We start from the raw sequence: 22,448 nt of genomic DNA, 5'->3' as shown, positions 1-22,448 counted from the left end.
CCTTCGGGCTGTGGTTTCCTTTCTTGGGTCCTGCGGCTGTGGAAGCCTGGGGGCAGCACGGGAACCTCCAGGCGCTAGGGAAGCCCCGTGGGTAAGACTTCGACTCTTCTACAGACCTCGGAGGAGTCCACTCCCCACTTTAGAGACTTCTGGGAGCCTTTTCTTTCCGCCCGAGATGCGGCTCCTCACAGGAACAGAAACTCCAGACGGCAGACTGGCCTTGGGCAGCAGCCCCGTATCCCGCCTGCACCTCAACTACCCCAGGCAACTAGACGACGCTTGGAGTCTGTGGCGGAAGAGGCGTGGCCTCTAGGAATGCGCACGCGCGCGAACGTCCAACCAGAACCTGGGGCGGAACGCGGCCTTCGCCGCCGTGGAGGGCCCCTACTCCCGCTACCCGCCCCACGATTGGTGAGTTGGCACTCCATGAACGGGGGTGGGCGGGGCCTCCGCCATTTCCGCCAATGAAGATGAGACAGAGGCCGGCCCAATGGTAGAAGGAGCATGGCGTGGAAACAACTGAAAGTGAGTCTGGAAATGGGACTTGGGTCAGCAAGGGAGAGTCCAAGAGGGGACTGGGGCGGCAGGACCTTGGGGGTTACGCCAGGCGAGGTGTGTAAAGAAGGTGTGTCCGAGGGCGGGTTCTTCTGGAACGTTTGTGTGTCTCTGGGGGCACTTGCAAATCCTTGTGCATTTACCCGAGTACTTGGTGTGTGTAGGACACGTGCCACGTCTGGGCAGATGCGGATTTGACTAAATGCACGTAGGCCACTTTTCGGTTGAGCCAGCACAGGGGCTTTAGTAAACCTATGACCGCCTAGCATTTTGTACAGGATCCAAGAGGAATGAAAGTAGAGTCAAACACGGTCCCCCAACCCTTTTAGGAAAAGTTTTGTGGGGATCTGTGTAACGAGTTCATAGTTGTATCACTAAGGTCTAGTATGTGATAGGTGCTCAAGTATTTGCTGATTGACTTGAGAGGAGATTTACAGTCTTATGGATGAGAGGTGAAAACTCGGTCTACATTAACTTCTTGGAGCGGCCTTTAAAAGGCAAATCTGATAACATCACTTCTTTGTTTAGAGAACAAAATCCAAATCTTTATTCTAATCCAGGCCGATTTCCTATCTCGTTTAAAGTCATGTTTTTCCTCAGTTCCAAAGAGACTTTCTCTGCTCTCACATTCCTGGGAGTTTCTCCTCTTTGCTTCCAAAAGAGCCTTTATGCTTTTCCCTCCCCTTACTGTTTCCTGGTTAACTCATCCATTCTTTGAAGATCAGCTTTAAGTCACTTCCTTAAGAAGCCTCTACTTACCTTTGGGATTTTTTTGGGTCCTTCCATTATACTATACAATACCTTTTTCCTTCATAGCAATTGTCATAGCTACATATTTGCACGATCATTAAGTTCACCTGTCTATGTATGAGGTTGCAGTTGCCACAGAGCTGGAACCAGGTCTGTTTTGCCCACTTTTGAGCTCAGATTTGTTGAATGATTCAACTAATAAAGAATGGGGTGTCTTGGCATCTGTTAGTGAGAGAAAAGAATTGTGAACCACTTTTGAGCTAGGACAGCGGTCCTCCACCCTCAAAGACCTTTTGAAGCATCCTCTGAAGCTCTTTTTATATTGCAACCCCCTTTATAATTTTCCATTTCAGGGTAATAATCTTCCTATTTATAAGCTTAAAACATCAACAATGTACAATCTGCATATGTAAATGTCAGGACATGACTCAGTTAAGTGAGAGGTCTGGTGGGGTATTTAAACTTCTTTTTTGGTGGGGGTGTACTGGGAATTGAACTCAGGGGCACTCAACCCAACCACTGAGCCACATCCTTAGTCCTGTTTTTGTATTTTATTTAGAGACAGGGTCTCATTGAGTTGCTTAGCACCTCGCTAAATTGCTGAGGCTGGCTTTGAACTCGAAATTCTCCTGTCTCAGTCTCCCTAGCCGCTGGGATTACAGGCATGCACCACCACACCTGGTAGGGTGTTTAAACTTCCACTAGAAAAATCAAGTTCCACAGATGTGTTGTTTTGTCAGACACCCCAAGCAAAGCACCATTTTTTGAAATGGTGACTGATTATTTTTGTAATGTTTTGTGCAAAATAGTATAGTTGTCCCTCAATTGACAAGGTAATTTTATTCCTGGAAAAGTCAATGCCTATGAAAACCACGTAGGAACTAGTTTATGTACTTCTTGGTTCAGATAATACGAGGGTTTTTTTTTGGGGGGGGTGGGTGGTACTGGCAATTGAACTCAGGGACACTCGTGTTATGGGCCATGTTATGTAGACAGTGACCAAACAGACTCCATTTTACCCTGAGACTCCATATCATGTAAGAATTGCTTCTCCCATGGGAAAGCCCCGCCTCTGTACCCATTAATAGTTACCTAGCATAGCATACTTGGCAACACAAAATGGTAATTCTTATATAATGTAAAATTATTCTCTCTTTGGTTCCTATTTTTCTTGGGCAGTGTACCCTGTCAGAGATTTATTGTCTAGACATTAGTAACCATTCTCTAACTTTTACTCAACTAGGGTCATTTTAACCCACTTCCCTTTTGCTTGCTTGCTGCTGTGCCAACCTGGAAAGTCCAGTAGGAAATACCAATGTACCCATTGCATTGTTTCGCTAACCGCTCGATTCAGCTTCTGTACCCCTGCTTGCTTGCAGCTACATCAATCTGGATGTGGTTTTTGCAGTTTTTGCCTTTAAATACTCTAAAATGTTGAATCTTGAGGCTGTTTTCTACAGAGACAACTTGGTCCTGTGGGAAGCAATCCTGGCTGGTCGGAATAAAGACTCTTCAGTTTGGACAAAACTGGGACTTGGTGTGTTTTCTGAGCAACTTGCCCCACAACACTAGGCCTCTGAGTCACATCTACAGCCCTATTTTATTTTTTATTTAGAGACAGAGTCTCAATGAGTTGCTTAGTACCTCACTTTTGCTTATGCTGGCTTTGAACTCATGATCCTCCTACTTCAGTTTCCCAAGCTGTTGGGATTATAGGCGTGCTCACCGCACCTGGCATGAAGTTTTTTTTTGATGACATGAACGTCAGTAGCATGTTCAAAAGTCAATATGGACAATGTGTGTCAGCCTCAAGCAAAGAAGAATGTATGAATTTACTGATTTCTACATGCTAAGTCTATTAGCATTGCTCTGTCACTGTAACCAGTAAAAATGCCCCAATATGTCCCCTGGAGGATAGTATTACAACTCTTGACTCCTGGCCTACCATCCTAAGGAAAGTCTTCAGCCAGAGTCTGTAAGCACAGTGTATATATAACTATAGAGACTGGTCTATAAGATGGACTGTAAATGAAGGAGATTAGTATCAACACATGGTGAGGGATGTTTGTTCTTGTGACATATCATTTTGTCCTATCTGCCTAGGGGTAAAGGGATCAGGGAAGATGCTGCAGCCTGGCCTTGTTAGGATTCCTCTAATGGACGTTTTTTTTTTTTCTCCCCAGAAGCGAGCTCTGGATGCTGTAGTCATCCTGGGGGGTGGAGGACTTCTCTGTGCCTCCTACCTGACAGCCACAGGGGATGAGCATTTCTATGCTGAATACTTGATGCCGGCTCTGCAGAGGCTGCTGGACCCAGAGTTAGCCCACAGGCTGGCTGTTCGCTTCATCTCCCTGGGGCTCCTTCCTCGAGCCACATTTCAAGACTCTGACATGCTGGTAGGTACTCTTGGAATGTCCTGTACCTTAGATACAAGGGGGAAGCTTGAAGTCTCAGAGCCCTAGGTTAGCAGAGGAAATCAGGAACTCAAATCTAAGCAATCATTTTTATCATATATCATAATTACATAATAATAGTGGTCATTATATAACTCATATGGAGCTTAATCATGTAAGGCAGTTCCCCTTTAATCCTCACAACTACTTCCTGAGGCAGGTCCTACTGTCATCTCCAGGTGCAGGTCAGGAGTCTGAGTTAACAGTGATTAACCCAAAGCCATACAGTTAGAAAATGGCAAAACCCGGGTTCAAACCTAGAGTCTGGCTCTGGCATCCAGCCCTGTCTACTATCCTGTCTTGCTGAGGTCTTGAGTAGCTGAAATTTAGTGGCAGATCGGGAATCCTGCTAGTCATTAAACTCTAATGTGACACAGGTATGTCTGATCAAGTCTGTGAGGTAGGCATGAGAACACATTCTTCTGCCTTCTTCAGCCACACATAAGGGCCCCTCGGGGCACTATTATTGTGATGTTCTGGGGTTACTGCAACAAAACAGAAGAAGGCATGTTCTCACAGAACCTGTATCCTCCTGTAAGCCTTGGAAGTTTCCTTTTGAGACATTTTTTTCTACTAAATAGGTGACAGCAGAATGATTTGAACATACAAACCCAAGCAGGAAGCTCTCAGAGCTCTTTAAGGGAGGGTCACTGTTAGAGAATAAGGGGCCTTTGCTACATATCTCCTTGCTAACTTAGAGCCCTTTTCATTTTCCCAGTGTATAATTTTGAGCAGCCGTGTCATTTTAAGGCACTGTAGGATCAGGAAGAACCTTCCTTTTATTAAGCCTTCCTCACTCTAAACTGCTAGTGTGAAAGCCCTGGAACCAGAAATGTGGGAGTAAAAAGTGTGATGCAGGGGCTGTGGCTCAATGGTAGAGTGCTCGCCTAGCACATGCGAGGCCCTGGGTTCGATCCTCAGCACCACATAAAAATAAACAAATAAAATAAAGATATTGTGTCCAACTACACATACTAAAAAATAAATATTAAAAAAAAGAGTGTGATGCAGAGATGGTAAAATTGGAAGGAGGTGAGCTTATACCTGGAGTGGTAATGAGCCGTGTCCAGTAAGCACAGCCTACAGAGCCAGCATGGCCCATGCACTGTCGATCTGCACACAACTGCGTGGTTTACACCTGCAATAGCTCATGTAGAATTGAGTTTCCCAGCTATTGAGATAGGGTCTCACTATGTTGTCCAGGTTGGTCTCAAACTCGTGGGTTCAAGATGAGACTTCAGGTGTGTCATTGTGTCTATAGTTTATAATTCCTCAGCTGACAGCCTGGCTTCTTGATCTTCTCACTCAACCTTTCTAGTTTCAGTTCTTCACCATTTCCTTAAGTCCTTGGTTCTCTTTCTCTGCCCCCGATCCCGCACCCCTTTATTTATTTATTTATTTGTACTGAGGATTTAACCCAGGGACAATGGCAATTTACTACTGAGCAGCATCAGGCCTTCAGCCGTTTTTTATTTTGAGACAGTGTCTCACTAAGTTGCTGACGCTGACCTTGAACTTGCGGTCCTCCGCAGCTTCCTGAGCTGCTGGGATTATAGATGTGCACCACTATACCCGCCTTCTTGGTTCTCAATCATGGTTGTATGTTAGACTCTCCAGAGGTGCTTTATGACATACTTGGATTCTGCCGTCAGACAAGTGTAACCATAATCTCTGAGGCTGGCCTATAAATTGCCCAGGGAGTTTATGGTGCAGCCAGGGTTGAGCACCACTGTCCCTGAGGAAGGCCCTGAGTCCAGCCACACTCCTTGCCTTACAGCCCCAAAGTGCCTCACGCTCATTCTCACCTTCATCGTTGTTGTTCTCCCTGCTCAGAGACCTTTCTTACCTCCCGCTTCTAGCATCAGGTGGCCTCACCTTGAGAGTTACTTGCTCTTCCTCTCAAGTTGCTGGATCCAGCACTGAGTTCTGCCTGGCTGAGCCCCATCCTTCCTCCAGCTCTCTGGAGACTGGGGGATGTTGCTGGGGCTGCTTATTAACCTCTCTTATTGGAGACAGGGATGCCCTGGGGCTGACTTATTATACTGATATCTGGATTTTGCTGCCCAGCGTTCCCTGCAGGGTTTAGAGTAGCACAACCTAGGGGATGACTCAGGAGTCACCCTTTCCTGCCCAAGAAGATACCAGTCTTAACCATAGGAAAAGACAGTGCCTGTGTCCTGTTCAACCTGTGGGCGAAATGCTGTTTTCTCCCCAGGATTGATAAGGTAAATAAAGTCTCATAGTTTTCAAACTCCAGCAGCCTCAGAATCACCTGAAGAGTGCTGTTGCAGATAGATTTGCTCAGCTTCACTGCCCACTGCCCCCTGCTGAAGGCCTGATTCTGTAGTTCTGGGGATGTTTAATAGGCTCTCAAGGGAATTTTGATATGGGTGTTCCAGGGAGCACACTTTGAGAAACACCACTATAGCTTTGTGTACCTTTGTCTTTGTCTATATCTTCCCAGGAAGTGAAAGTCCTGGGCCATAAATTCCGAAATCCAGTAGGAATTGCTGCAGGATTTGACAAGCATGGGGAAGCTGTGGATGGCTTATATAAGCTGGGCTTTGGCTTTGTTGAGGTAGGAAGTGTGACTCCCAAGCCTCAGGAAGGAAACCCCAGGCCCAGAGTCTTCCGCCTGCCCGAGGACCAAGCTGTCATTAACAGGTGGGTTGCAGCCCCATGTTGATGGGTGCCTCTGCCCTGCGGGGCTCTGAGAGATGGAAAGGCTGCCTCAGTGTTTTATCTTATACATAGGACATTTTTCTGTCATTTCTGTCACTCTGTTCAGCAATCCTGCTGAGCATCTAGTGTGTGCCAGGCAGAGATCCTCACACCAGCCTTGGAAACTAGGTGTTGTATCAGTTTAACATGGCTTTACACTGAGGCTCAGAGAGCCTGATAACTTAGCTAGGGTCACAGAGATAATAATCAGGAGAGGGCTGGGGATGTGGGTCAGTGGTACAACTTCCCTGGGTTCAGTCCCCAGTAGGAGAGCTTGGTATGCCTTAGGCTCGTTGAACTTCCTGTAGTTCGTGCTTTTTTCGTATTGTTACTCCAGTGCTCTTGTTCAATGAAGTAGTATGAGCCCCATGTGTAATTTAAAAGATCTAGTGACCACATTAAAGCAGAAAAGAGAAATGAATGATATTAATAACATTATTGGTAATTATGATTTCATTATAAATAATATATTCTAAATATCATCATTTAAATATGTGGTCAGTACAAAAATTATTAATTAGTTATTTACCTTCTTTTACTTGCACCAATTCTTCCAAAGCTAGTGTTCCTTTTGTGTCCAGTACCTCTCACTGGACCAGCTACATTCTAGTGCTGAGGAGCCACGAGTGGCTAGCAGCTCTGTGTTAAGCAGCCCCACCTTCAGGAAATAGGATTATTTAGTATTCAGTACACATAGAAATCCTTCTAGATCATCTAAAATCTTTCTTCTTTTTTTTTTGGTGATTTTTTTTTTTATTTTAAACTTCAACAAACCCAGAAAATAAAGAAGTTCCTGCCTTTTTTTAAATATTTTTTTTTTTAGTTGTAGTTGGACACAATACCTTTCTTTATTTATTTTTAATGTGGTTCTGAGGATCAATCCTAGTACCTCACACGTAGTAAGCGTGTGCTCTCCTGCTGAGCCACAATCCCAGCCCCATGATCCTGCTTTTTGATAACAAAAGAGTTTTGGAGAACCCCCTTGGGGAGATTTTTATAGGCATCTTTGGGGCTTTAATGGCCTTCTAGGAGACTGACCTATCCTAAGTTTATATCACTGGGTTTCTTGCTTTATTGTGCTTGTTTCAGGGAAATCTGGCATCTGAGATCAAGTTATTGATTTTTCTGCTATAATGCAGGCTGCGATCAGTAGCTTTAGAACTGGCCAGGCAAAATATGTTTCTGATTCAGCTGCCCCAGGTAACTTCAGGTCTCAGGATGACGTTACTTGGCAGAATCCTGTTGATGAGTGGGATGGGATAGGAATCTGGTGCTCTTGGCACTTGTGTTTTCAGCCTCCTTACTCTGTGTGGCACAAACAAAGAGGAAGGGACAGAGGTCAACACCCCACAGTGGAACTGAGGATTCAGGAATGAAAAAGAGATATGAAGTCCCTGCCTTCTTGGGCTGTTTAGTGGTACAGGTGATAGGGGAGGAAGACACATCTCTTGCCTTGAAGATTATAACCTGGTGTGGAAACTTTAAGCATAGATGCGTATCCCGTTCCAGGAGAAAGACAGGCATAAAGTGCCCTGTGAATGCCAAGGTGAGGAATCCCTTGTGGTTGGGGGCTTTATGCAAGGAGAGAGGCAGCATTTGATCCAGGCCAGGAAGGAGGAGTGATTTTAACAGGCAGAAAGGATGGGGATGTGGGGTGGTAGGAGTAGTGTTTGGAGGTGGAAACAGGAAGTGGAAGTGGGAGGTGGAGAGTCTGTGCTTATCAGATAGTGGCTTGGCCCTGTAGGAGTGGAGGTAGGATCCAGGCAGGGCTGGGCTGCTTCCAGTGGTAGCTGACTGAGTAGCTTTTTCACACATTTTAATCTTTGCCTTTGTGTGAGTGTGTGTGTATGTGCATGTGTGTGCTTTGTGGTACTAGGGATTTAACCCAGGGCCCTCTACCTCTCAGCTATATCCCCAGCCCTATTTTTTTCTTTTTCTTTTTTTGGGACAGGGTTTCACTCAGTTGCTTAGGGCCCTTCTAAATTGCTTGAGGCTGGTTTTGAATTTGCCATCCTCCCATCTCAGCCTCCAGTTGCTTGGATTATAGGCATGTGCCACCATGCTTGTTTCCTTTGTCATTCAAAGTGTTTTGGCATGTTCTCTAGAAGTCCCAGGGGAGTTTAGACCTTGGAACTTTAAGAACTGATTCTGATTTTTTTTTTCTCTTTTGATTTATAAAGTCAGTATTTAGTATATGGTAGAAGTGCTTATGGTGCTTTTTCCAAAATCTTGCCTTCTAACCTTGCCCTCTCCCCTCTTGGCCTGTGTGCTACAGGTATGGATTTAACAGCCACGGACTCTCAGTGGTGGAACACAGGTTGCGGGCCAGACAGCAGAAGCAGACCAAGCTCACAGAAGGTAAAGTAGAGGTGCATGGGAGGGCTTTCTTCACCCATTAGAGGAAGAAATGTTGGGAGCATTCCTCGGGAAATGAATACAACTGAGCAATAGGAAAAACCACTGAGGGGGCTGGGGATGTGGCTCAAGCGGTAGCGCGCTCGCCTAGCATGTGTGCGGCCCGGGTTCGATCCTCAGCACCACATACCAACAAAGATGTTGTGTCCGCTGAGAACTAAAAAAAAATAAATATTAAAAATTCTCTCTCTCTCTCTCTCCTCTCTCACTCTCTCTTAAAAAAAAAAAAAAAAACCACTGAGGAACTCAGGCTCCTCTCCATTTTCCTGGTTCTAGTACAGCCTCCAAGATTTTAGCTCAATCTCACAGTTTATTTAGCAAAGCCTCACTGGTTCTGCTTCACAAGTGACCTTTGCTGTATCATCTAGGGGAGCCTGGAAGTGAGCCAGGTAGAACTCTCCCCCGTACCCACCAGCGTAGCCAAGATGTGAGCAGGACTGAGTGCCGACTTCGTCTTGCCTGCTATCCTTTTGTCCATGTATGAGTAATAATATATATTTTAGAAGAGTTAGTAGGTATAGAGCAGCCTAAAGAAGGAAAAGTAGAGTTACTCCTACTCCTCCCATTTAGGGGCAGTTAATGTGAGTGTTGGGGAAATATTCTTCAAGACTGATCTCAGAAACAATATGCACTTCTGAAGGCTGCCCTCCAGATACTGCTGCTTGTTCCCTGTGGCTCTGTGCTTTGCTGTCTCTAAGGGTGGGGGCACTTAGGGATCATAGTCCTGTGTTGTGTCATCCTGACCTTGGCTTCCCTGGCACCCTCTGGGATTGTGTGGGCTACAGGCCAGGAGGAAGAATCTTCCTCCTTAGGTCCTTCTGGAACTTCCTGGGTCTTAGTCTCATTAGATGTCCTGGTGACATATGAGGAAACATGCATTTATTTCAGGAAGTGAGGCAGAAGATATTAAACCATTTGGCAATTTCACCTTGTGGGAGCAGGAAGTGATCGTGTTTAGAGACCCCTAGCTTTGGCAGAACCAGACCCTGCTACACAATAGGTCTTCCCATTTAGGAACTTCGAAGGTTGTAATCTGACTTTCATGTTTTGTAACACTCTTCTGCCTTTTGTCTGCCTTTTCTTCATTTATACCTACAGTGCTCTGGTGCCAGCTTTATCTCCTGCTCTCCCTTGCCCACCCTGTCACCCCAGCTGTTCTTGCATTCCCTGGAGCGAAGCACAATCTAGAGCCATGCTCTGTGCATCTAGGAGCTAGGAGCCTTGAAGATGGCTTCTTGTTAGCATCATGCCAAGGAATAAAAAGTGATGGGCCCTTTGGGGAAAGGGTAGTTCTGCAATTCTCAACTCCAGAATCTTGTCATTCTGGTCAGATGACTATTAATGAAAGCTCCAATCACTCCATAAAAGCCACACTCTCAAGATAGTTTACCTGTGTGGGAAAGCATTGAAGCTTACAAATGATCCTGGCTTGGTGGGTGCTAGATGTGGGAGGCTTGGAGACCTGCTTACATAACTGTAGTTTTAATTGGGTTCCAATCCTAACCCTCAGCCCACTCAGAAAGTTCGTTACACATCTTATATACTTCAAGCTGATGATATAAATGTGATTGGGATCTGAGAAGGTGAGTAGCTTGACTGGGTGTTGTCCTTTAGTTTTCCCTGGATGGACATGTTGTGAACTAACTTGGTGTTCTAGATCTTTTCCCAGGAATCAGATGGAAGAAGCAGCCTGTACCATTGCTGTACCCTTGACTTTGCAGATGAGATAGTGTCTTAGGAGAAGCCAAGTGTAGACAACTCTTTCTTTCACACATAGCATGATTTTGTAAATGTATTTTTCTGGAGACCCAAAATGCAAGTCAATTGATAGTGCTGTTGATTTTTAATTATGGTAGCTGTGTCAGTGATGTGCAAATTGAGGCACTTTTAAAAGTGAAAGCAGGACAGGCATGAAACTTAAGCCCGGGCCACAGGGGTAATCAGGGCTGTCCTATAATGTATGGTTGCCATAATCATAAGGGGAAGTTCCTTTCCTCAGAGCACTAAGATTATAAATTTATAACTATGCTTCTACATTTTAGGCATGATAATTGAAAATACTTTCTAGTATTTTATACTTTTTCTTTAATTTTGTTTTTGCTACACCACTGCATAGCCAATCTCTTGACCCAAGACCTATGAGCATCTCTTGGTTAAAGTTGCCTCTCTGACATGCTTGTTGATGTGTATCTTCTCTCTGTTTTGTTAAATTTATGAAGTTTTTTTTTTTCTTTTTTTTTTTTTTTGGTGCTGGGGATTAAACCCAGGGCCTCATGCATGTTAAGCATATGCTCTACCACTGAATTACGCCTTCAGACCTATTTTTTTAGCATTAGTATTTGCATTCCTAATTTCTGTATTTTCCATTTAAATTTTAAAAATAAAAAGGGCAGAATGCAGTGAAACATCCTTGTAGTTGCCCAGCCTTTCCTGTTCAAAGATGTGTGCTCTTTTGAGGTCAGCAGGCAGCAGCAACCTGTAGCAGTTAGGGCATTTGTCCCCTGGTGTAGGAAAGTTCAGGTTTGGAAGCTATTCACAGGCTGTGGAGTCAAGGATGGTCTCAGAATGTTGCGCGGGAGACGGAACCTTGACTGGTGATATTTACAGATGGGCTGCCACTGGGAATAAACCTGGGGAAGAATAAAATGTCGGTGGATGCTGCTGCAGACTATGCAGAGGGGGTTCAGGTCCTGGGCCCTTTGGCCGACTACCTGGTAGTGAACGTGTCCAGTCCCAACACAGCTGGGCTGCGGAGCCTTCAGGGAAAGGCCGAGCTGCGCTGTCTGCTGACCAAGGTGGGCCATTGCATCTCTTCTCCAAGTCCCATTCCACTAGCCTATCCTCCTTATGCCTCTCCTTTGTCCTGGGCAAAGCTTTAGCATCTTCAATGAGAAGCTGTCCTTCGCACCTGGACTAGTTAAGAGCCCTTGTTGGACCTGAAAGCACTCTCTGATTCCTTAACACAGTACCGATTGTGTGTAATAATGAATGTTCAGTTGTCTGTGCTGCTGTTAAACCGTATGGTCCATAAGAGCAGGAACATGTCTCTCTGGTTCATCATTTTATCCCTTGCACCTAGCACGGTGCATGAATTGACTTTTATCACAGATGCTTGTGAAGTATTCCTTGTTATTTTTTTTGGAACAAAAGTCAAAACTCTTAAGATATTAGCTGTTGCAGTGGGGATCTCTTGGTTCAAAATAGTTGAACCAGATCTATCTTGGTGGGGTCGCTTCAGGAAACAGTAGGTTTTCTGTCTGAAGAGGAGAAATTGCTCCTGCCTTAGTTTGAAGCTTGTGTGAAAACATTGACTTGCACCACAGGTTGCGGTTGTAACTCCGGGCTGTGGTTCCTGTCTCTGGCCTGTGCTTCCCTAGGTGCTGCAGGAGAGGGATGCCTTGAAGGGAGTGCAGAAGCCGGCAGTACTGCTGAAGATTGCCCCTGACCTCACGGCTCAGGACAAGGAGGACATTGCCAGTGTGGCGAGAGAGGTTTGAGTTGGGCCAGGCCTGGGGGTGCCTCTCATTGTTAGAAGCCTTTTGATCCATTGGGATATCCCAGAATGGCATGATTTGTGACTAATTCTCTGTGATATTGGAGGCTTGTTGGGTGTTTGTCATCATGTAACTCATCTTGTGGTAAAGAGGGTATGTTCAAATAATTGTTTGAATGTGTCTTTTTCTCATGCCTCTTCCTTTCTCTTTGCTTATCTTCATCCAGCAAGGGCCTTACGGCTCGTGCTTGCATCTCTGACCAGTGTCAGTTGGGACAGGAGTATTGTTTGCCTTGTCCTCTCCGCTGGGTCTGAACACCAGGCCTCTATGGTGTAGGGGAACAGTGGAAACAGACTGAGCCCAGCAATGGGTTCAGATCCTGGTCCCACCACCCACTACCCAGGGCCTCAGACAATGCACTGTAAGCAGGTTGTTCTGAGGATTAACCCTGTTCTAGTGGAATGTTGTGGGTTGTCAGATGCGATGATGGCTGCTGTGTCACACTGAGGCTCATTCTGATACTTGTTCACCACAGGAAGTGGAGTGAGGCCCATGTAGCTCTTGCTTCCGGGGCTGTGAGTGTAGGCCCTGGCTGATGGCTGCCTCAGACCTCTAGAGAAGCTTCTCTGAGTTCCTCAGAGCCACGACTCAAAAGACTCTTTCTTTGTCTCTCACTGCAGTTGGGCATCGATGGGTTGATTGTCACAAACACCACAGTGAGTCGCCCTGCTGGTCTCCAAGGTGCTCTGCGCTCTGAGACAGGAGGGCTGAGTGGGAAGCCCCTCCGTGATTTATCAACTCAGACCATCCGGGAGATGTATGCGCTCACTCAAGGCAAGGTTTCTGCTGTCTGTCTGCTGCTGTGTGTGTGGCCCGCGCCTCTGGTTGTGACTGTTTCCTCATCTGCTGTGTTTGCTAGGTGGGGACTTTGGGGCTGAAGCCAGACTGAGGTCCTGGCTCTCACATCCTTCTTCACAGTGTTGCCATGTTCTTTTCTGCAGGCAGAATTCCCATAATTGGGGTCGGTGGTGTCAGCAGTGGGCAGGATGCGCTGGAGAAGATCCAGGCTGGTGCCTCCCTGGTGCAGCTGTACACGGCCCTCATCTACCAGGGGCCACCTGTGGTGGGCAGAGTTAAGCGGGAGCTGGAGGCCCTCTTGAAGTGAGTGTGGCCATGTGTGGCTGGAAATGAGAAGTCACTCAGAGTTAATTCAGAATGACCCAAATCAAAGGGTGTTATTGCCAGGCACAGTGGTGTACACCTGTGATCCCATCAGCTCAGGAAGCTGAGGCAGAAGGATCACGAATTCAAAGCCAGCTTCAGCAACTTAGTGGGGCCCTAAGCAATTCGTTGAGACCCTGTCTCTAAATAAAATATAAAAAAATGGTTGGGGGCGCTGGGGCTGTAGCTCAGTGGCAGAGCACTTGCCTACCACCTGTGAGGACTAGGTTCGATCCTTAGCACCACATAAAAATGAACAAATAAAATAAAGGCATACTATCCATCTACAACTAAAAAAATAAAAACGAAAAAAAAATGATTGGGGTGGTGAAGTGTCCCTGGGTTCACTCCCTGGTACCAAAAAAAAAAAAAAAAAAAAAAAAAAATCAAAGGGGTATTATTCATCCATTCATTGTTCACAGAAAAAGGATTTGAGGGATATACTGAACATAGGGGAAAATGACTTAATTACTTCTTTGACAAAGACTGTGCCAGGGGAGTTCAGGAGTAAGTCTAAGGCAAGGTTGGCCAGTTATTCAGGCCTGAGGAATCCTGGTAGAATTAAGCTGTTTTTAAAGTTACATTGGCTCAATGGCAGGGAGCTGTTGGTACGTGAAGTTGATTCCCTTCCTGCTCTGAAGGCCTGGGTGGAGATATCTCCAGGTTCCTGGTTGTGAAGGTAGTGAAGAGGGCATGAGATGTGCCTGGGATGAGATGGTTGTTCAGGAGAGAGAAGTGTGCTTGGGTGAACGCGGGCTTCTTCTGAGAGCAGGGCCTGTCCTTCACCTTTGCTGAAATTGCTTTGTTTCCTCACTTTCCAGAGAACAGGGTTTTAGCCGAGTCACAGATGCCATTGGAGCAGATCATCGGAGGTGAGGATGCTTGACAGAAATCCATGACTGGATCATGTGAAGAAGGACTCTAAAGCCATGTCTCCCAAACCATAGCTTAGCAGGACTATAACAGCCAATCATAAGGGGGTCACCAGAGTCAATGGAGACTTTTTTCAATTGGTTGCTCAAACATAGACTTATAGTTATGCTTCTTTCTGGATCCAAATCCCAGGATCCTTCAATTTGTAAGGATATTGAATATTTTGGGGGGAAATCATGGAAAAGATAAAGTCATTTAAATCCTGGCTTTGAACATATCCTCTTTCTGTAGAGCCAGGGCTTTGTCCAGTGTTGCAGGTCTTTCCAGGCCATACTCCCTGGATCTGCTGTGGGCTTCCCAGGACCATGACTTTCATTTTGTCACTGTTGTTATTTATCTTAAAATTTTTAACTTTATTTTGAAACTATTTCAAACAGACAAAAGTTGTAAGAATGGGGCTGGCCGTTGTGGCTCAGTGGTAGAGCACTTGCCTAGCATGTGTGAGGCACTGGGTTCAATCCTCAGCACTACATAAAATAAATGAATGAATGAATGAATGAATGAATGAATAAAGTTGTTATGCTCAACTGCAACTAAAAATATTTAAAAAAAAAAAGTTGCAAGAATGGTGCAGTGATGCTGGTTGTGGTGGTGCACGCCTGTAATCCCAGTGGCTCGGGAGGCTGAGGCAAGAGGATCACAAATTCAAAGCCAGCCTCAGCAACTTAGGCCTTAAGCAACTCAGTGAGATTCTGTCTCTAAATAAAATACAAAAAAGGGCTGGGGAAGCCAGGTGTGGTGGCACACCTGTAATCTGAGCAGTTCAGGAGGCTGAGACAGGAGGATCATGAGTTTGAAGCCAGCCTCAGCAAAAACAAGGTGCTAAGCAACTCAGGGAGACCTTATCTCTAAATGAAATACAAAATAGGGCTGGGGATGTGGCTTAATGGTTGAGTGCCCCTGAGTTCAATCCCTGGTACCTTAAAAAAAAAAAGTGCTGGGGATATGCCCAGTGGTCCAGTGCCCTGAGTTCAATCCCCAGTACCTAAAAAAAAAAAAAAAAAAAAAGGTGGGAGAGCGCTGGGATGCTCAGTGGTCGAGTGCCCCTGAGTTCAATCCCTGGTATGCAAAAGAAAGAAAGACACTGCCTCCAAATAAGGTCAGATTTTGAGGTACTTGGGGGTTAACTTCAACATATTAATTTTGAGGGGACCCAGTGCAATCCATAAGAGGAAATGAGCTTGCTCTTCCCCATTTCACTTATTTATTTATTTATTAGTACTGAGGATGAAATTCGGGCACTCGGCCACTGAGCCACATCCCAACTCTACTTTGTATTTTATTTATTTATTTTATTTTTTTTTTAAACAGGTGTATGATGGAGTTATCATTCATTTCAACTTGAGAGCATTTCTTTTTTTTTTATAAGATAGAGTGAGAGAGGAGAGAGAGAGAGAGAATTTTTTAATATTTATTTTTTAGTTATCGGCGGACACACAACATCTTTGTTTGTATGTGGTGCTGAGGATCGAACCCAGGCTGCACGCATGCCAGGCGAGCGCGCTACCGCTTGAGCCACATCCCCAGCCCTACTTTGTATTTTATTTAGGGACAGGGTCTCACTGAGTTGCCTAGTGCCTCAACATTGCTGAGGCTGGCTTTGAACTCGATCCTCCTGCCTCATCCTCCCAAGCCGCTGAGATTACAGGCATGTGCCATTGTGCCCGGTTCTTCCCCATTTTAATAGTGTCTGTGACTTAGGTGTGTGACAACATTAGATGAGACTAAAGGGGTCTAGTTGTAACTAAAACAATGTCAGCTTTAGCAATCTTACAACATAAAGTTTTATTTCTACTTGTACAGTGGTAATTTGATATATTGCATAATAAAAAAACTTTAAAAATCTAGAATGCACAAGTATTGCAGTTTGATCCCTAAATCGTTAGTTAAACAAACCTCATAAAACAGCTTCATGTCAGCCACTGCCATAAACTCATCAACACATCAGAACTGACAGATATTTTAGTTGTAACTAAAATAATGTCCATGTTTTCAGTGCCAAAGAGTGAATGGTTGGGGCTGGGGTTGTGGTTCAGCGGTAGAGCGCTTGCCTATTGTGTGAAGCACTGGGTTCTCAGCACCACATACAAATAAATTAAAAAATAAAGGTCCACTGACAACTAAATATTTAAAAAAAAAAAAAGAGTGAATGGTGGAATGAAGTTGGGAACCACTATTGACTCTGGCTTTCCTTCACAGCTCACGGAGACTCTCCTGGTCCTGTTACCTGAGCAAGGCTTGTAGTTTAAGCTCTTTTATTTGTTTCTTCAGTGCCAGGCCCCCATGCATGCTAGACATGTGCTTTACCACTGTGGTACATCCTCACTTCTACAGCTTTTATTTTAAATTTGAGTTCTTGGCACTTTATGGAGAGACACGGAACTTCAATGGAGATAACAGGTCATGTTGCCTAACTCTGGGCTTAGACAGTGCCTCCCCCTGCCACACACTCTGCCAAGAAGCCAGTAGCCAATCTCCCACTGACCTGTTCAAACATCTTTTCATGGTTTTTATTTTTGAAAATATAAACAAATTTAAATAACACAGAACTATAGGAGCCCCCAAACAAAAGTCGTATTCCCCACAAAACAATTACACTTTCCAGAGCTAACCACAGCTAACTTTTTTTGCTATTGTCTAGATTTTTCTAGACATTCTTCTTTGTATCTGGACATACACATGTATCCATAGTTTTCTGCCTTTTTGTCTCTCTGCACACATAGAAAAGTTCATGCAACTTTTTATATACTGAATCATATGAGAGTAATAAATTGCTAATCTGATGTTCCATTACCTTGAACATTTTAGTGTGGACTTCCTGTAAATGAGTGCATTCTGGGTAACCACAGTATGACCATCAGGGCTGCGTTACAGCAATGATTCGCTGAGTCCATTTAATCTCGAGGCATTTTAAGACATGGCTTTCAGGCATAGCTGTGAGGGGGTTTCCAGATGAGGCTGGCATTTATACTGGTGGGCTCAGTGTAGTAGGTCAGCCTCACCTATGTGGGTGGGCCTCATCCAGTCCTGAGGGCCTGAATATAGAGCCTGAGGAAGGAGAAATTTGGCATCTATTTGCACCTCGCCTGTCATAACTTGACGGGGAGCATCTCAACTTAATGTCGCCTGCCCCATGACTGGGATTTATATCATCCCTCCACTGGTTCTCTGGCCTTCGAGTCTTGACTGAACTATACCACCTGCTTTCCCAGCTCTCCAACGTGCAGACAGCAGATGAGACTTCTCAGCCTCTAATCAAAGAAGTTCCCTGATACATAAGCTGCCCCGCACTGTGTGATGGGGCCACATCCCAACAAACCCATTGTAGTTGAAAATACAAGTAAAAAATGCATTTAATATACCTAACTTACCTGAAATATGCTTAGAATGTTTATATTAGCCTATAGGTGGACAAAGTCATCTGTCATAGTCTATTATTAAGTTTTAAATATGTACACATACATTTTATACACACAATATGATACAAAGCCTAAGACAATATCCAAAAATCACTGGCAACATATACCACTTTGGAATATTGGTTGTTTATCTTCAAAATTATGTGGCTGACTGGCAGCTGGGCATGACACAGAGTCTCATATTGCAAATTGCTGAACTGGGCAAAGGTCAAAATTAAGAATTTCAGGTATGGTTTCTATGGAATGTGTAGTGCTTTTACACCATCATATTCAAAAGTATCCAGGACACAAAGTCAAGTACAGAGACACTTTCCCAGACACAAGGAGACTAAGAGGACAATTGAATGCAACCTATGATTCTGAATTTTACCTTTACAATAAAGAATATTATTAGGACAATTGGTTAGACAGGAAGCTGGCCTCTATTTTCTATTGCTATGTAACAAATCGCTATAAATAATGATTTGAAACAATACCCAGTGATTAGCTCAGCTCAGTAGGGCAGAAGTTGGAAACTCAAGTCAGTTGGGCTCTACCATCTATCTCTTATTTAAGATTCTGTATCTTTGGAGAACCATACTATAGTCCTACGACCACAAAGAACAATTTTGCCTACATCCTGAATGACCTTGAACATTGATTCTTTCCACAGACTCTGGGTAGTAAACTGATCCAGCTGGCCCGATGATGTCCATGATGTCAGCCTGTGAGTCTCAGCATGGAGTTCAGTTGAGCAGCCTCAGCTGCCCTTCTGAGTTTGAGTTAATCAGTGGTATTGTTTCAAACCATTGAGTTTGTAGTGATTTGTTAAAACAAGTGTAGACAGCTGTCCCCATAATGTTCTTTATTGTAAAGGTACCCAGTTCAAAATCACAGGTGGTCCTGTCTCCAGTCTCCTTGTGTCTGGAGGAGTTTCTCTCTGTCCTGGACGCTTTGGAAGATGATAGGCCAATTACTTTGTAAGTGCCTCTCATTTGGGTTTGTCTGGTGTTTTCTTATTGGATTCTGGTTCTGCAGTTTCATTGGGAACCTTATAGAAAAAATGCCATCTGATCAGGTGTCATTGCATCTTATCAGCCTCCGTTGGGGCCTAGGACAGTGAGTGCAGTGGTGCATGGAATTCCTAATATTCTTTGTATCATATGCTCTTGTATTTTTGTGGAGTGTCTGATGGGCATCCACATTATAAATGGAGTAAGTTTAATTGTATTCTGTAATTTGCTCTTTTCACATATCATTATAATGAGCAATTTGATATCTGTGCCTTAGGTCTACCTTGGTCTTTCTAGCAGAGCCAGCCTTGGTTTGCCATAGTGTAAGTATCAATGTGTGCTTAGGTGTAAACACGTTGGCTGCTTCCATTCTCCACATTACAGAGTACTGCACTGACTGGTTATAATTTTGTGCTCTTCCTTCAGCACTGCTGGAGAGTGTAACCCCAGAAGTGGTGTTGCTCAGGTTCTGAGCACTTAGCTGCTTCCGTTACTGCTGCTGGGATTACGGGTGTGCACCACTGCGCCTGGTTATTAGTTTTCACTTTTGACAGGAGGAATGTCAAAGAATTTGTGGAGATTAAAATTTTTTTTTTTAAATTTTGAGACAGGGCCTTGCTAATTTGCTTAGGAGTCTCACAAAGTTGCTGAGGCTGACCTTAAACTTGCAATCCTCCCACCACAGGCATGTGCCACTGTGTCAGCCACTACAGCAGGGGATTTTGAAAAAGTTCATTTGGTCTAATGTATGTGGATAGGTGCTTGGGAGTCTGTGAGGACAAAGCAGTAGTATTGGGATGAGCAGGGTCATCTTCCTAATAATCTTGTACATTCACAGAAAATCCCACATAATATCTTTTTAAAAAACATTTTTGTAGGTGAACACAATATCTTTTTCTTTTTCTTTTTTTTTTTCTTTTCATTTTATTTATGTGGCACTGAGGATCGAACCCAGGGCCTCACCCATGTGACATGAGTGAGTGCTCTACTCCTGAGCCCCAGTCCCAGCCCCCCATATAATATATATTTGATCTCCTGACAGCTCTCTGTGACATGATTATGATTCCCATTTTTAGAGATGAAGAAAATGGGGTTAAGTGCCTGCTCTTAGGTGATACAGGTAGGCATGGTGGAGGGAGGACCGTTTCTTCTAATCTCGATGCCAGCATCTGTCCTACTCTGCTTGGGGGTCCTGTTCCACTGTAGGCCTCCATGTGTAAGTTGTCTTGGCTCTCTTTCTACCCACTGCTGTTGTGCTGCCTCCAACACATGATGGAATGGATCATTGCTGCATCCCAGGTGATGAAGGAGGAGAGGCCGAGGACCAGGATGCAGTCTTCTCTCCTAAACAGACTCTGCGATGCAACCCAGCTAGGGATGTGAGGATTCCACCCATCACTCGTGGGACCTCTGTACTGGCTGGCTCTGGAGTGCTCCAGGAATGTCATGCTTTTTATCAGAAGGCAGTCAGCCTCATCTGAGAAAGACTGGGATAGCCAAACCAAATAGAGAATGACTCTCCCTCTGATGTGTGAACTGATCAATATAATCAATAAGTCATAGACATAGATAACAGATAAGCAACAGACATAGTTTATAGATAAGTTCATCAGGAGTAAGCCTAAGTAATAGTAATAAAATCATGAAACTGTAAGACATAGGATTTAGGCCACAGGAAAAGGATGGAACAGTGAAAGGTGATAAGTCAGTATGCCAGTACAGTTATAGATAAATATAGGCTGATAGGTTAGTATAGATGTAGACAAGGTTAAGTCAATATAGTTGTGAACAATTTTATTAGCTTGATCATGTAGACATAAGGCTTATAGATACCACTAATAAATTGATGAGTAAATGAGATAACTGCAAGCATCAAATAAGTTACCGGTCCTGGGATAGCGGGAATGGAGTCACTGTGGCTATGCGGAAAAAAAATGTGGCTGTCAGGACTCCATCTTAGCTGTTCTGACTCCATCTTAGTTTTCCTATTACTGCTCCTGTGAAGAGGGAACTGCATGGCCCATTTCTGAGAAACAGAAAGGAAAGCTGTCTTATAAAAAAATTGTTTTTCTACTTTGTACCCAAAGAATGTACCCAACTCAGGATATGGTGGTGGTGGTGAGCTACCTCCTGGGTTTGAGTACATTTATGGGTCTACATAACTTTGAAATAGATTATCACCCTCGCTCAGCTGAAACTCAGGATAGGTTGTCTAACACTTTTTTTTGGACAGAGATGCGGTTAAGCTAACTGCTTTTTTTTAGCTTCTGTAAATTGCTTGCTTACTAACTGGAAAATTCCAGTCCTTTGGTCCCACTGATTACTGTTTTTAGTTGTAGTTGGACACAACATCTTTATTTAATTAATTTATTTTTTACGTGGTGCTGAAGATTGAACCTAGCGCCTCGCACGTGCTAGGTACACGCTCTACCACTGAGCCCCAGCCCCAGCCCTGATTACTGTTTTAACTTCTGTGATTGGCTTGCTTACATGATGATAAACAAGCCACTGAGTTGTGGTTTTCATCCTTATATTCCCAAGACACAGGCCAGGAAGCTGCTGTTCTCCCACAGAGCATCAGTCTCTATGCATGGGTGACAGTCCCTGGCCAGGTAAATAAAGCTCTCTTTTGTTTGAATTTGTTTTCTGAGGTGGCTCCCCATGACACCTTTATTTTTTTTTCTTTAGTTGTTGATGAACCTTTATTTAATTTATTTATATGTGGTGCTGAGAATCGAACCCAGTGCCTCCCACATGCTAGGCAAGCGCTCTACCATTGGTCTACAACCCCAGTCTCCTCCTTTGATTATAAAAAATCTTAGACATACAGAAAATTAGAAAGGATAGTATATCCATTGTCCTACCTAGACTCCTAATTCTTACTATCTTTTCCATGTTTGTTCTGTCAATCTTTTAGACTATTTATATACTGTATTTTGACTCACTCCTAAGTAGTTCATAGCCTGTATTAAATGTATGTTCCTATACAACCATAATTACATAATCAACCTAAAATTAGCTGTGATTCTTTAATATCATCTAATATCTTTAAATTTCTCCTGTTTCCCCAAATTATCTTCCATAGTCAATCAAGATTCATCCATGTCTCTAGTTTCTTTTAATCTAGAACAATAACTTCTGAAGAGATCAGTCAGTTGTCTTGAAGATGTAGATTCCCAGAATAAGTACTACATTTCCCTATCATTGTTATATCTGGGTACGGTCATGTGACTCAGTTCTATTTAATGAGATGTATATGAAAATACTGTGTGAAATTTTGGGAAAGTCGTCAACTGCCTGAAACCTGGGTATGATAGCTGGAACTCTGGCAGTCACTTTATACTTCAGGATTAGGGTCACCTACCACTTAGAAAGGATAAGTGGTAAAAGCAGAGCTTCATGAATGGCCAATATCTGCCTACCCCGCTAGCTCTAACTTGTGAACATAAAACCCTGTGTGCTTAAGTCATTGTGAAACTTGGATTTTATATTCAA

The 22,448-nt window shown here is 44.1% G+C and overlaps 1 protein-coding gene across 1 annotated transcript; it reads left to right on the top strand.

Annotated features, from left to right (window-relative positions):
* Positions 1-440: 440 nt before the first annotated feature.
* Positions 441-14,747, top strand: DHODH (dihydroorotate dehydrogenase (quinone)). Its single transcript, XM_081274205.1, has 9 exons — positions 441-525; positions 3,489-3,701; positions 6,223-6,422; positions 8,755-8,837; positions 11,502-11,689; positions 12,272-12,385; positions 13,069-13,222; positions 13,390-13,549; positions 14,431-14,747. The coding sequence occupies exons 1-9, from the start codon at positions 505-507 to the stop codon at positions 14,483-14,485; spliced, it is 1,188 nt and encodes a 395-aa protein (XP_081130331.1). The 5' UTR covers positions 441-504; the 3' UTR covers positions 14,486-14,747.
* The last annotated feature ends 7,701 nt before the right edge of the window (positions 14,748-22,448 follow it).

This window comes from Spermophilus citellus (genome assembly GCF_964194105.1).
Source record: "Spermophilus citellus genome assembly, chromosome: 18".
In the NCBI taxonomy this organism is placed as follows: domain Eukaryota; kingdom Metazoa; phylum Chordata; class Mammalia; order Rodentia; family Sciuridae; genus Spermophilus; species Spermophilus citellus.
The sequence above is the reverse complement of the archived record's forward strand: the minus strand, read 5'-3'. Positions and strand labels throughout refer to the sequence as shown.

Coding starts and splice junctions, on each gene's coding strand:
- DHODH (XM_081274205.1), top strand. CDS start 505: ATGGCGTGGAAACAACTGAAA. Junction 3,702..6,222: donor TTCAAGACTCTGACATGCTG/GTAGGTACTCTT, acceptor ATATCTTCCCAG/GAAGTGAAAGTCCTGGGCCA. Junction 12,386..13,068: donor TTGCCAGTGTGGCGAGAGAG/GTTTGAGTTGGG, acceptor CTCTCACTGCAG/TTGGGCATCGATGGGTTGAT.